The sequence below is a fragment of the Sander lucioperca genome, chromosome 4, assembly GCF_008315115.2.
Source record: "Sander lucioperca isolate FBNREF2018 chromosome 4, SLUC_FBN_1.2, whole genome shotgun sequence".
NCBI lineage: Eukaryota > Metazoa > Chordata > Actinopteri > Perciformes > Percidae > Sander > Sander lucioperca.
The window spans coordinates 43499588-43514919 of NC_050176.1; the positions used below are offsets into that span (position 1 = coordinate 43499588).

At 42.9% G+C, this 15332-nt stretch overlaps 1 protein-coding gene across 20 annotated transcripts in view; it reads left to right on the forward strand.

Annotated features, from left to right (window-relative positions):
• Positions 1-15332, forward strand: part of LOC116040463 (nuclear factor 1 X-type-like) — a 120062-nt gene that overhangs the window by 53101 nt on the left and 51629 nt on the right. The window contains exon 4 of one of the 20 annotated variants that reach the window (XM_036000224.1): positions 8215-8261. The exons of the other annotated variants lie outside the window; for them this stretch is intronic. Within the exon in view, the coding sequence (XP_035856117.1) occupies positions 8215-8237 (23 nt within the window). The 3' untranslated portion in view covers positions 8238-8261. Of the gene's footprint in view, positions 1-8214; positions 8262-15332 lie in introns of those variants that run through there. 20 annotated transcript variants of the gene reach the window in all.

Consider the following 15332-nt stretch of genomic DNA (forward strand, 5'->3'; position numbering starts at 1 on the left):
CATGTCAACATTTCATTATAATTCTTTTCTGGTTAAAAAAATTAACATAGTTTTTTTATTTTTATTTTTTTACCAGATTTAGTTTTTCAGTTAAAAATGTCAGCTGTCTCGCAGCATGTTTTTCTTGAGAGACAACCTTCATGAGGGGCATCGTTTGGTGGTTCTTACACCGTGAGAAGGAGAGCGGTTAAGAGGAGACAGAAAGTGGGGTGGTGGGGGTGGGGGGCGCGAATGAGCGAGCTAGCTGAGAAGCACAACAGAATGCAGAGAATCACATTTGGCATGCGTCTGTGTAAGCGAGTAAGCTTCAAATCAGTTTGGACACAGATCTAGGACACTAGACGGAAAGAAGAAAGCAGGATGAAACGGGATAGGGAACGACATGGGATGGGGGGGGGGGGGGGTTGTGTGTATATCTGTATGTGTGTTTAAGGGATGGGGGGGGGGTGTAGTTAAATAGAGGAGGAGATGGAGGGGGTTGGTGGGTGAGGTTGAGGGGGTGAGGCTAGTGGGAGGTGTTTGGTAGAGTGTCCCTCAATGACATCTTGAAAAACAGGCCGGTAAATAAATGGAGTGGCAGTAAACAAGGCTCGGCGCTTCATCAAAAGACTCCATTCATCTGTGAACAGGAGAGTCTCTCTTTTCTCTGAGGAGACAGAGAAAGGAAGCCACTGACGCTGACGAGAGGACGCCGCTTGTTTAGATAACAGGATGAGTTTGGAGTGGAATGGCGTTCGTGTGTGTGTTTGTGTGTGTGTTCATGTTTGTAGGAGTTTGGAGGGGGTGCAGAGCAGGTGGGAGGTGGACAGTCTTAACGAGTGGGGTAAAGTGGGGGTCGAGATAAGTTTGTTTTTGTTTGTTCTTCATCACTAGCACGGATTCAGGGAAGGATTGTGTTTTGGGGGTTAGAATTGTGGGATAGGCCGTTGTGTTGTGTGTCTAGTACAAAGCAGTTTAGAGGGTGGTGTGCTTTTGGCAAGGCTTATGTGCGTGTACGCACAGACGTGCATGTGTGTGTGAGAGAGTGCATATGTGCATATGTCTCCGTCTGCTCATTATACATGGTTATTTTTTCCAGACCGAGTGCTATGCTCTATTTTGCATGATTTACGGTCTTATGAGCCAAGCAGCAGGTCTTTTTTTATGAGAGAGAGAGAGTTTGGAAAGAGCAGAGTCTTGGGCTCTCAGGGACACCGCGGTGAACCGGCCACAGCAAGGTGCCGTGCATCGCTCTCTGCTTCAGCTGTTCATAATTCAGCCCGTCAGCCGATCGGCCAAGGGAGCCAGGTGTACATTAAGTGCTATAAAGTTTTTGTCCATTTCCGCCATGCAAACTTTTTAATTAAGAGGAGATGAATTTATGAATATAAAGATCAGGGTTAAGTCCCCTCCAACCACTTTGCGAATTCTGAGACTACATCTGGAAGAGCAAGGCAGAGAAGCCAAGACAAAGTGGCGTCTTTCAAAAGCTTTAATTCAGTTTTTGTTTAATTGTGCCGCACTGAATGTTAACAATTCATACTCCTTTTTAGCTTGCCGATAAACGTTTAGGAGCACATCTGTTTTACAGCATTGGCCTTGTGGAGTAAGATATGAGATGTGCATCTGTCATTTGAGCTCGACCGATCTGACAGCTGAGCTTTTCGATTCCAACTTTAGAGCAGTAGACATCTTGTCATTCACCTTGCCAACAGACTCTTTTGAAAGCCCTTTGTGTAGGTTATCAGCAGCATCCAGCACACATGCTCTCTCAATTTCTCTGTTACTGCCTGTCTTTTATGGGTTATCAATGATGTTATTTTAATGTCCTTTCATTGATATCTCTTTATCTAAACAGGTCTTTTTTATTTGACTCCTTTAGAACCACAGGATTGATTTTAAGGTTGCCATAGCACTCAGGAACCCCCCTTTTCTTCTCTCTTGCCACCCCAAAGTCCCCCTCCCTAGCCCACAGCTCGTTCCCCTCACGTTTATTGGACCCAAATTTGGCTGGCACCATGGCAACCAAGCCTCCCAGGGAACCTTGCCTGGGTAGAATCCAAGGTGCCTCCAGGGTGGCACTGGCTGGCGTTGTCTGCGTCAACGGGCTGTCACCGCGGCAGGTTGCTACGACAAGGCCAGTCTGGCTCTGGCCTCCCACAGCCACGTTGGGAGTGCTAGCTTGCTAACCTCTGTTAACTAACTACCAGCTAACATGACCTGCCATATCCGGTGACATTAGCCACTGCTTCCACTGCTGCAGGCCTCGGCGACTGCAGCACGGGGGAAGCAGGGGAAGCGTTTCACCGGTACGCATATTGATGTGGCATGGCTGGGTGCCCAGTGCTGCCTCCCACATGAGAGAACAGAGGAGAGGAGAGAATAAGAGGGAGAAAGACCGAATAGAGATGCATTTTTAATGTATAATATATGAGCGTATATGTTTTTTGATCATTGCCTTTTTCTTGTGGTGTGTAAATATTCAGCTGCACACATTTTGCTCTGCATGTCTTGCCAAAATGCGTATGATCTTTAAATGCATGATTATGATGTGCACAGCACTGTGTATCTGTTGAGGCAATATGGTTTTATGACCGATGCCGAAAACCATCAGTAGACCCACAATGTGAACGAGAGATGAAATTCATTCATGAAGGGTTATTGTTTTTATTGTGTTTTTCTATACAATACTTTTTTTCTTTCCAAAGTGTGTCTGTCCTTGTGTGCGACTGTAAGGCTGCCTGTGTGAAAGTGAATGTATAGTCATCTGCTTCACCCTGTTTAATTGCAAACAAAACAAACCGGTGGTGCACAGAGTCCTCAAACTTAATGTAAGGATTTTGTTAGTGTGATCCAGATTGTATGCTAAATATAAAGGACACTTGTGCATGTTTGCATTTATTTGTGCTTCATCCGGTAGATATGAGTAGAAATCACTACAACTCCCGTAAGTGACCTCTGTGTCGCTTTTGGATCAGAGCCAACACTAAAAGCGGGGGTGCTCTGGGTTCTCCACACGGTGACTAGACACCAGTCCTATAATATAAATGAGGATATCGGGTAATTGTTTCAGACGATGTTTCCGGACTCGTGACATCTGACTTGACTTGATGTTGTGATATAGGTCTTAAATTTCATTCATAAAGGTCTTAAAAGTCTTAAATTTGACTTGGTGAAATCTGCAGAAACCCTGGTAAATACAGCCCACTATCAGAAGCTTAAAGGGGTGTTTCATTGTGAATGAAGTATTTGACTGGCTTTTTTATATTATCAATACAAAATGTGGTTTAGGCAGCACTCTCTCCAACTGACAGAGACTCTGACTAAAAGTCTGCTGCTCTCTGTACAATACATTCCAGATCTTAACTGCACAGAGGGTGGGTATAGCAGCACATTGACTCTGCAGGGAAGGAATGGATATCTCATCACCCAGCTTGCTTAAACTATGAGTCAGTATCCGTAATTGGTCATGAGCCAATCACTGCTACAGTAGGTCTCCACTTGATGAAAGTAGCAGTGTACAATTTGCCTGAGCTTGGGTTCAGATTAACGAGAACGTTTGCACAGGGATTCATGGACAGTTTAGTCACAACTTTATATTGTGAGTGTCTCCATGATAGTTCGGTCTCATCGATTTTAAACCACTCTAAACTCACTCTTTGCCTCAGTCCCCCCCCCCCCCCTCGCTCTCTCTTTGTGAGACAAAGTCAGTGTTTCTTCCTCACTCCTAAGTGAGTTCAGCCTGTGGCAGGGAGACAGTGGATTCGTCATGCGAGGTGTGTAAGGAGATATGGTGTGTGATCAATGACGGTGCTGGTTGCAGTGTACACACTCAGCGCTGCCAGCCAGTGTAAAGAGGCCAGAGGTAGAAAGTTGAACAGAGGGAGAAAAGTTTGGGACTACATTGTTTGAGACTACGTAAACAGGAGATGGAATATTATTAAGTTGCTCCATCCTCCTTTTTTGTTTCTCTTTTTTTTTCTCTCTCTCTGTGTTCCTCCTGACCTGAAATTGGGGGTTAGATTGAGGATAGTGACGGACTAATGAGCCCCCTTTCCTGCAATTACCCTCCTCTCTCCTATTCTCTCTGTCTCTCTGTATCCCTCTCCCTCTCAAATTCTCTGTTTAGCTTTGTCTGTTCATCTTGTTCATTTTCTCTTTCACTCTAATCATTCTGTTTCCCTCTCTCCTGTTTCTGCTTTGCCTTCTTTTGCTGTCATCTTCTTAGAAAGTAGTGGTAAATCAAGGTGGCATTTTATCTTTAAAAGCAACATGATGGTCAGTTAGATAAATCTGGTCCTAATTTGTGGTAGATTGCTATCTGAGACTTTGGATGGAAAAGCTGCTTGTTAATAAAGGATAAATGCAGAGCTGTGCTCCCTTTCTCTTTGTTCCCTCCTTTGTTTTCATTTGATTGGGGTTTTTTTTATTTCGGCCTTCTCTCCACTTGGGGTTAAAATAGTTTTCTCTTTCCTTCATTTCTTCTCTCTTCAATGCTATTGAAATCACAGTTTCACAGAATGAAGAGAACAATTTTTTATTATATGTAATGAAGTTTGGCAAGTGTGTTTTCTTCATACTGTACATGTATGAGTCTTGGTTATTAGCATATTGGCAGTGAATCCTGCCATATAGGATCATTTTTTCTGTCCACACACTCATTTTGTGGTCTGAACTGCCTTTTAACCGCAGGAGGACTTTTGTATATGTGTGTTACAGTGTTTAGCTGGAGGTGTGCATGAAAAAAGAACATGAGTTCTTTTCCTTTCATGGTGCCTGGCTGCTGTGTGTGTTTAGTTTGGTTGCTAGCTAGCTGTTTTTTTGTTTCTTTGGCACAACGTATTGATACAGACTGAACACCCCCACCCTTCACTGTGACAACAGAAGCCTTGGAGGCTGTAGATATCTGTGTATGTGCAGTCAGTATAGCAAAGTGAAATTAGTACATTGAAACATATTTTTAGTCATAATAGTTAACCTAGGCACCAGGGATTTAAATAAGAGCAGGTTAAAGCTCTGGTGGTCAGAAAGCACCCAACCTGTTTAAGTTGCCTTGTACAAGACATCCCTACCAGCTCCAGAGGTGCTGCTCTGTAACCAACCCTGACCTCAGACTCCCCTGAACATGGCAACTAGAGTAAAGAATTTTTACAGGGGATCAATGAGGTATCACATCACTAGTAGCTCCTAGCGTAACGCCATGCTCTTTGGATGGTAAATGCCTTGCACAGGTGCTAATGGGATGCTACCCTCTAGCCTAGCGACAGCTGCTTCACATCCTATCTCCTAGTCTTGTGCCAAGTAAAAGTCACTCTGGATGCTAAATCCTTGTCTTGTGCACCTTGCTAATAAGTCCCAATCCATGCTGATCCTTATTAATACAGTGGGTCATGATCAGCCTAAAAACTAGCATACAGCTGCCCTCTATGTGGTGTTATTGCGGGGTCAGCCCAATGACAGTCTGAGAGAGAGAGAGAGAGAGAGAGAGAGATGAGGAAGAAGATGAATGAGTTGCTGAGTTCTGACTGTATGTGACACATATGTGTGGCTGCTGTTGATTAAAAGTTGTTGTTGTAATTGCGGGGCTTAAAATGCCAGGTGGCGGATGTGTCCCACTAATCCCCTATCTAATTTCGAGGTCCAGGGGTGAAGCTCTTAATCCGAAACACACACATACGCTCACTCATAGTCTTGCAAACACACACATTTGCACATACACACACATCCCCCCACAGAACAACATATGCATATACACATGTTCTCAGTCGTCTTTGTTAATTGTATGCACACAAAGTTTGGAAATTCCCAGAAATTGGTTAACTTTTTCTGTGAATTCTTCAAACAATGTTCATACGATACATAAAAGTATGGCAACATGTGCACCACACACTCGCACATAAACATGTTTAACGTCACAAGTTTGGCCTTGCCCCGCAGATGCACTTTTATCTGTTTGTTTTTGTTGATGGACTGAGCATCTGTGTACGGTCTTATGGCCATGTTTATGTAGGATAGCTTTAATTGATGATTTATACTGTCCTCATCTCTACACAAGCACACACAAACATGCCCCACATCGTTTTATGTCGAAGTCAGTATTATTCTTTCTCTCTCTCTCTTTTGCTTTCTCTTTATCTTTCTCCCTCCTGTGTTAATTTGCATGACTTCAACAGTTTACAGGGTTGTTGCTGCACCCTCAGGCCATATAAAGGTACACTTGAGATAAGGGAAAGTGTCACAGTGAAGGGGCATAAGAGGGTTGACTGGCAGCTCCACCCTTTACCTCAGTTCACCCCAGCTCCGCTCTGCTCTACTGTAAGTGGGTCAACCACACAGTGCACATTTTGGCTCACTCTGTCTGAAGAATCTTTCTCAGCACAACAATTTATCAGTGTCTTTTATTGAGCTTTTATGTGACTTTGATTTATATCTTGGTTTAACTTAATAGCTTTCATGTTATAGTCAAGGTATTATCAGGGTATCTGTTATTCCTTTATTGTCTGAAGTTATGTAAATGTACAGCCTTAAAAAGCCTTTCTTTTCACCAAGCAGTAACAGGTTTGTTTGGGCCTCCAACACCTGTTGATAGCTTTCTTTTTCTGACTATATTTAGCACACAGAGTTCAGACCCTACCTCTTTCTCTTTTATTTTTTCTTTCCCTCAGCCTTCTGCCTCTTGGTGGCAGGTGTGGCGGCCATGTGTTTTAAGTATGTGTAGTAGTTTACAGCCCAAGCTAAGAGGGGGAGGTAGGAGGGAGGGAGGGAGGGAGGGAGGAGGAACTGCCTTGCCCCGGGCATAGGGTCATCTCAGGTGAAATGGCTCTTTGGACATGTGGGCGTGGTCTCAAAGAGAAGAGGGAGGGGTCAGCGGAGAAGTCTGTTGACACACAAGATAGATAGAAAATTTGTTATAGGAGGAGTGATCAGGAAACCAACAATATTTTTGTACATTCTTAGCACAAAAGTCTCATCAAATGTAGTATACATTCCATCATTTAACTTGTATTAGTTATACTTTAGCTTATGTGCATGACAATTACAGTGGCAGGAATGAAAGTCTTAAGAAGGAAAGAAAAACGGGTGGGAGACGGGGAAAACTCCTTCTGGCCTCTGGCTGTACTGTGGATGCAGAAGGAGTTCCTAATAAAGGCGAAATATGCATCTGAGTGATCCGTTGAATGACCGGGACAGTGTGAAGTGTTGTGAATTTTCAGTGACAGCAGCGAGATGTGTGTTCAAAGTTGGAGCACTGAGAAAGGTGCCTCGTCAGGGGACGTCTGTCAGAAAAAAGGGGAAACTTTTAGAAGGAAGGAGGGAAAATAAACGGAGGGTGGGGGGTTGACAGATGATTTCCCAAGTTCAGATATGAAAAGAGGGCGGAGTAAATGATCGAGAGGAAGGGAGTGAAAGAGAGAAAGAAAGAGAAGTGGGGAGGTGGCAAGAGAGAGAAAGAAAGAGAGAAGAGGAACGTAAGAGAGAGCGAGAGCTTCTTTGCAGGGCGGGTTTCCTGAGGTCACAGTACTGAATATCGCAGAGGAATGTGGAATGCTGAATCGCTGCCAAGGCAAACACTGCGGCCACGCCACCGCTGCCCCCAATGGCTGTCAAGGGCTGCTTTATATACACACAAAGACACAAACACGCAGTCATATATGTGCATGAGCATATATGCATACAGTACAGTCATACAGAATGGCCAACGCACACTAAGATTGGATATACTGCACAGTTCACAGACAAACATGTACAAACCCCAATTCCAATGAAGTTGGGACATTGTGTAAAATGTAAATAAAAACAGAATACAATGATTTGCAAATCCTTTTCAACCTATATTTAAATGAATACACTACAAAGACAAGATATTTAATGTTCAAACTGATAAAGTTTATTGTTTTTTTGCAAATATTCACTCATTTTGAATTTGATGCAACACGTTCCAAAAAAGCTGGGAAATTGGCAACAAAAGACTGGAAAAGTTGAGGAATGCTCAAAAAACACCTGTTTGGAACATTCCGCAGGTGAACAGGTTAATTGGTCATGATGTATGAAAGGAGCATCTCCAAAAGGCTCAGTCATTCACAAGCAAGGATGGGGCGAGTTTTACCACTTTGTGAACAACTGCGTGAGCAAATAGCCCAACAGTTTAAGAACGTTTCTCAATGTACAATTGCAAGGAATTTAGATATTTCATCATCTACTGTACAGTCCATATTATCACGAAAAGATTCAGAGAATCTGGAGAAAACCAACATTGAATGCCAACATTGAATGCCCGTGACCTTTGATCCCTCAGGTGGCACTACATTAAAAACATATGTAATGATATTACATTGTGGGCTCAGGAACACTTCAGAAAAACATTGTCAGTTAGCACAGTTTGTCGCTATATCAACAAGTGCAAGTTAAAACTCTACCATGCAAAGCGAAAGCCATATATCAACAAGAAACACCGACGGCTTCTCTGGGCTCGAGCTCATCTGAGATGGACTGACGCAAAGTGGAAAAGTGTGCTGTGGTCTGACGAGTCCACATTTCAAATTGTTTTTGGAAATCATGGACATCATGTCCTCTGGGCCAAAGAGGAAAAGGACCATCTAGATTGTTATCAGCGCAAAGGTCAAAAACCAGCATCTGTGATGGTATGTGGGTGTGTTAGTGCCCATGGCATGGGTAACTTGCACATCTGTGAAGGCACCATTAATGCTAAAAGGTACATACAGGTTTTGGAGCAACATATGCTGCCATCCAAGCAACGTCGTCTTCGACCTGCTTATTTCAGCAAAACAATGCCAAGCCACATTCTGCACGTGTTACAACAGCGTGTTACACCGTGGTAAACATGCCCCTGTCCCAGCTTTTTTGGAATGTGTTGCAGGCATCAAATTCAAATTGAGTGAATATTTGCAAAAAACAATAAAGTTTATCAGTTTAAACATTAAATATCTTGTCTTTGTAGTGCATTCAATTGAAAATAGGTTGAAAAGGATTTACTTTTTTTTACACAACATCCCAACTTCATTGTAGTTGGGGTTTGTACTTGTAGAAACTTCCATGCTGCCAGCACCTGCAGAAGATGTAATTTTTTGTAACTGTAGCTGACGGCACATAACTATGGTGATCAGAGACCAAGTTTAGGTATCTTTTAACTGCACTTTTCCACAGCCATGATTACCCAACTGGGATATTCTTGTTCTCAAATGAGAAATGTTTTTGTGTGTGTGTGTGTGTGTGTGTGTGTGTGTGTGTGTGTGTGTGTGTGTGTGTGTGTGTTTAGAAGGAACATTATAATGGACCGTGACAGCATAGCTGAAATGCAGAGAGCTATAAGTTTTTACAGCTGTGACACACACACACACACACACACACACACACACGTACACGTAAGTGCGTGTACAGTTACATGCAGAGTGAATGAGTCATTTACTGCTGGTTGGACAAACATGTTAAAACACACTCGCACATACACTGATCCAGTGACTCATACACCATGCACACACATGCTAAACCAGTATTTGATGTTTTGTCAAGGACTTAGGTTATATCCGCCGTCGGCTAGAAATAAATGCAGATGTAGAGGAGAGTGCACCTTGAAGAATTCAAGTTCAAATGATGAAAAGAGAGAGAGTTAAAGTGCTCCTCTAAGGGCAAAGAAACTCTTCCATTTGTTCTCCATGTTCATACCAAAGTCAAATGAGAACATTTTGAACATATGCAATTGATTGAATCAAGGAGACACTGCAATGCAGACAGTCAGGACAGGTTCAACAGGATGAAGGATGGGCTGCATCACAGAAGAAGATGCACAGCGTGCAGAGAAAGGAGACAGGCATGTCAACAGTGACTTTTTAGTGTGTGTGCATTTATGTGTCCAAGTGATTTACTTGTGTGTGCCTGCTCACAGGTCTATAAAAGCTAACAAGACAAATTGCTATGTCTCAATCCATGGTTGTTTTTCTAGCTGTTGTAAATTTAGAGGCACTAGTGTGCATCCCGCCCTTTTCCGTGTGTGTGTGTGTGTGTGTGTGTGTGTGTGTGTGTGTGTTTGACTTGTCTTTTTCTCCTCCTCCGCCACCCTCCCTCTGTCTCGGAGCATGCCAGGGTCAGAGGTCATAACAACTGAGCCACTCCGTCGTTCTTTGATGTGGTTCGCCACACAGATGCGTGCACGCTCATGAACACATACACACACACACACACACACACACACACACACACACACACACACACACACACACACACACACACACCAAGGTCAGGTCAAGACAAACAGCACTCACACTTAAAGCCTTGTGCCTCCGTTTGCTCTCTCTCAAGGCGCTGACAGCCAAGGAGAAAAAACAAGGCCAGGGTTTTTGCAGTGGTGGTCTTTGTGCTTTGATGTGCTCTCATGTTTGCCACATGCACATTAGTAGGTTGACAACAGCCCTTAGGCACAGGAAGGGGTACATCTGTGTGACATGGATGCAGACTGTGTGCATGAAGATGTGTGGTATTTTACGTGTCAAGAAAGACAAAACACTATATATTCTGATGAGAAATAATCAGAAGGAACTGGCTGCAGACGTAGTGAAAAGCCCTGTCTTGGTACTCAACAAGTCAGATCAGGTCATGTAGTTGTTGCATTATCTGGACCTTTCCATCATAGGCTGGAGCTTGGAAGCATAGGTAGCATGCTCTAATATCTGAACATAATATAACTAACTTTTTACCTAAACATCTCTGAACAATAAAAATGTAAATAAACTATTTGATCAGGAGAGCAGCCTTATGTGTTGATACAAGGCTGTCCCTTTTCCTGCTAGTAATAAGGGCACATTGAGTTTAGAAGCAAAAAGGGGACCTGTCACTGGACATCTGCAACCAGACTACTGTAAAAATTGTATCATTTTCATTATTCAAAAATGTAAAATGGTGAAGGTCCAATTTGTAAATTGGCAACATTTTGTTCTACAAGGACTCTTTCCTTCCAGAATTTATGTTTTGCGTTTGAGGCTATGAGTCATTTTCTCAAAGTAGGCAGGTTCTGTGTGGATTTGTGTGCTTTTGTTCACACCACAGGAGTTTAAATGAACTCATTTAATACGCGCAAGTGTTTCGTATGCAAACATATGTATTTGTTTATGCAGTTGCTCACACATGTACAGCAAGCATACATGTGTGTTTTTTTGTTTTTTTTTCATTCTGTCCACACCCTGTCATCTCCCTCCATCCATCCCCGTGTTCTTTCCCTCCCTCGCTGTTAGCTGCGCAGTTGGGAGAGGCAGGCCTGGAGTCAAAAGTGCAAGTGTGGCGCTTGGCTGATGAGTCACAGAGAGGCAGCTTTCCCCCCACTGTTTGTAAATATGTGGTTACCCTAATTGAACACAGCTCCAGTTCCAAACAACTTTCATTTCTTCTTCTTCTACTGTATGTGTGTGTGTGTGTGTGTGTGTGTGTGTGTGTGTGTGTGTGTGTGTGTGTGTGTGTGTGTGTGTGTGTGTGTGTGCGTGCGCGGCCACAGCTGGAGCAGCAGGAGACACATGGCACTGATACACACCGCTGCGCAAAAATCACACATACACATGGTTACACATAACAGAGGTCCACTGGTACACACCTAGGCTCCAATGGATATTGTGAGGAGAAGAGAAGGATGTAGCATATCTTTGTTTCTCCCTTTTTCTCACACACACACACACACACACACACACAGAGCGACTTTAACATCTCTCCATAATTACAGGCGGAGAGATCCCAGTCTAAAGGCTGCGGTTTGGCTGGCCCTCCTCTCCCTCCATTAAGACACTAAGCAGCATGTGTCACTCAGCACTTGGATGGCTCCTCTCCAGAGGTGGCAGCAGGGGGCCAATAAATATACACTCTCATTCTCACACACACAAACACGAGGTGTTAGTGAGTGGTCAGTGAATGTTTTCCCTGAAGGCTCTGTCTAGGTGGCACTGGCGTTAATACTGCCATCTACCACACCTTTATCTCTGTCCATTTTATCTCATCTTTGATACGTATTTCTCATATTAACTTTACTTGCATTCAGAAAGTGTCAACTAAATAAAGTTAATCTAACGTAGATCTAACCAAACTCACCTTGATGCCCTAAGATATGGCTCCTAATTCAATTTCCTTACTCAAAAAAGAAATTCTTGCTGTTACTTTAAATAAGCCTTTAAAACCTAAATGTAACTCTTCTATAAACTAAATTTACTGATAAGCAGTACCAAATGCCGTCATTTGCTATTTTGACCTTTTGACCCAAAGCATGCCCTCAATGAATCTTTGAGTGAGTCTTTGATATCACTGCAGACCCAGAAGTATCCTTTGCTAAATTAATCTCCCTCTTCCTGTAATTTTTCTTTCCTTACCATCCCAACACAGATTTAGTAATTTCACATTTAGGTCCTTAAATAGTTTGAATAGAACTAATTAGATTATGTCCTCCTGCACAAGCCCCGAAGCACCTTGTACAGAACTTTATTTTAACCTATTTTTACTTCTCTACCTGTTTTGTTTTTTCCTGCAGTCCTGTCTTGACTTTATTTAATGATCCATGAACCTTTCAGTAAACAAACGTGAGAAGATTTTTCCAAGGTTTAAGCTCATTGACGTCATCCCGTGCAAATCTAGAAGGTAGTCTGCGGTGGCATATCCTATATAATTTCTCTCACAACACCTTGATCTTTAAACTTTGGCTTCGGTGGCAGTCAAGTGCTTATGTAGCTTTACCTTTCCTAAGTGAACTGTGAAATAATCATATTAGTTGTGCTTTCCCTGTTACCCACATTATTAAGTAAGATAAGTTGTTATAAATTAAAGTTTGATGGTTTTTTTATGTTTCCTCATTTAAACACATCTCTCTAATATTTAACAACTTCACTGACTATATCTTGGCAAAAGAAAAATGACTAACTTTTCATCCACAAGTGCCTTTATCAGGTCGTAAAGGATAATACAAAGTCAAGTAATCCATACACACTGTGCATACACGTTTTAAATAAGCTCTTTTGGATGAACTGTTATAACTTCCTGACACCCTCCCCCCCCATGACTCTAGTACATTTGCTTCAAGTGCTTAGACTGTCACCTGGGGCTCCATCTGTACCTATCATAAAACTTTGACTCCTCTGCACATAATTCAAATTTGATTTGATTTACGTTGACTCTTTCCTCAACCAAACATTTAGGGTCATAGCACGTTTAGCTTTTTGCAGCAGTCTGATCTCCCTTTGACCCTGCACACCCTGACTTACCAGTGTGTACGTGGCAGAGCCATATTAGCATTAGACTCTCTGGCCTGGCCTGGTGTTGGTAATGGCTGATTAATCGACTGGTGACATTATCAGAGCTCCCCTCCCAAAGCAGCTTATTCTCTCCGGGGCAGAGCCAGAACACCCTGTGATTGTGTGTCTGTGTGTTGCTCATAGTAGACTTCCCAATTCCGGAGTACAAGAAAGAGTGAATTGTACCTACTGTATATCACTGATGATTTTATTACATTTACAAGGACAGCACTGTGCCTTAGTCTGAAATATGATTAGTAGCACATGATCGAAAAGCAATAGGGACAAAAGAGTTAGTGACTGAGGGAAACAGATGCAGCTGTGCATAACTACACACACACACACATCGGCCGTGACAAAAACACTTTTTTTTTTGTTTAAATCCACTCGGGGATTACAAATCCACTTATAGTGGGTCAACTTGACTATGTCAGCTGCAGATCCCGCACTGATCCTGCTGCCCTTCTACACCGCTTCATGTTGCATATTTGAAAGAACAAATATGAACATGATGAATTCCCAAGTGGTTAGTTGCAATGCATGAAGCATGTGTGTATATGAGACTAACCCACACGCACATATTGACCCTAGTGCATTATGACCATCCTGCTCTCAGTGTGTGTAGCAGATGCTGAGACCTTGCAGACCATGGAGCCTCAGAACTGTTTTACGGTTTAATGTTCTGAGGGTTGGATTGAACATAAATGGCAGTAAAAGATGAGCACCAAATGAGCGAGTGGTAGCAAAGAGTAAAAATCTGAGCTTTTTGTGTAATTGGGACAAGTGAAGGAGTACGTCGTCTGAATGAATAATGACACATATGATATTGACTTTAATCACATCTGTTTATGTGATTTCATCTCCCTCCATTCCCATTGGACCTCCCCTAGTTCTTGGAATGAGCCACAGCCTGGTCTGCCAAAAAAAATCTCTTGTTTGCTGCTATTTACTTAAATCTGTCAAAGAGGCACTGTTGGAGCCAATGCTGTTATGGTTCTCCCTTTTGCTCTGTATGTATGTGTGTCTGCAAAGTACACAAGAAAATGCCAATGTGTGTAACGTTCTATACTGTTCTCTCAGTTGTGTGTGAGAGTAAAGATGTATCCAGGCATCTCTTACTCACACACACACACACACACACACACACACACACACACACACACAGACACACACAGACAGACACACATGCAACCAGAGCCAGCCAGCTAGAGAGTGTGAGACGCCTCAATATCTCTCAGTGAGTAGAAACCTGGCAGAGGCATTGGGTTCATCTCAACGTCTCTCTGTGTGAAACCAGAGGCCGGTGAAAAAACCCTCAGAATATATGACACACACACATACACAGCACCTCAGAGAAGTGAAGAAGTGTCATACAGGGGTGTTGGGGGGGATTTGTGTGGTTTGGATGTTTGCCTTTGTCAGATGAGCGATGTCATTTTCCCTCCTACTTTATGAAAGACGATGGAGGGGGAGAGTGATTGGTCAAAGAGCATACAAGGTGAAAGGATGCCAGGCAGATGTCAGCTCACACCTTCCCTCCCTTTTTCTTCATCTTGTGTGCTTTCTTCATTCTCTGTCTCTGTCCCTCATCATCATTTTCCCATAACCTCTCTCTCTATCATCTTTTCTTATTCACTTTGGGGTCTGGAGGCATCACAGACCGCTCCCAGCTGGAATGGGGTCTGAAAGCATTCAGGGATATTCAGTTATTATTAAACCTGCTCTCCGATTGCCAAATACCTCATCACTCATGTGTACACACACACACACACACACACACACACACACACACACACACACACACACACACACACACACACACACACACACACACACACACACACACACACACACACACACACACGCACGCACGCACCCATATGCACACATACAAACACCACCTGGTAGAGTGAAGCAACCACTTTTCTCACAGAAGATAGACATTAAAACGAAGAACAAAAAATACCCTTCTGATTAGAAGTTGAGAGGATATTTGTAAATCTTCCCCTGTGTGATGGCAAAATGGTAAACACATGTCAAAGCTGTCTTCTCACAGTGCGAAGCTTAAAGAGTGCC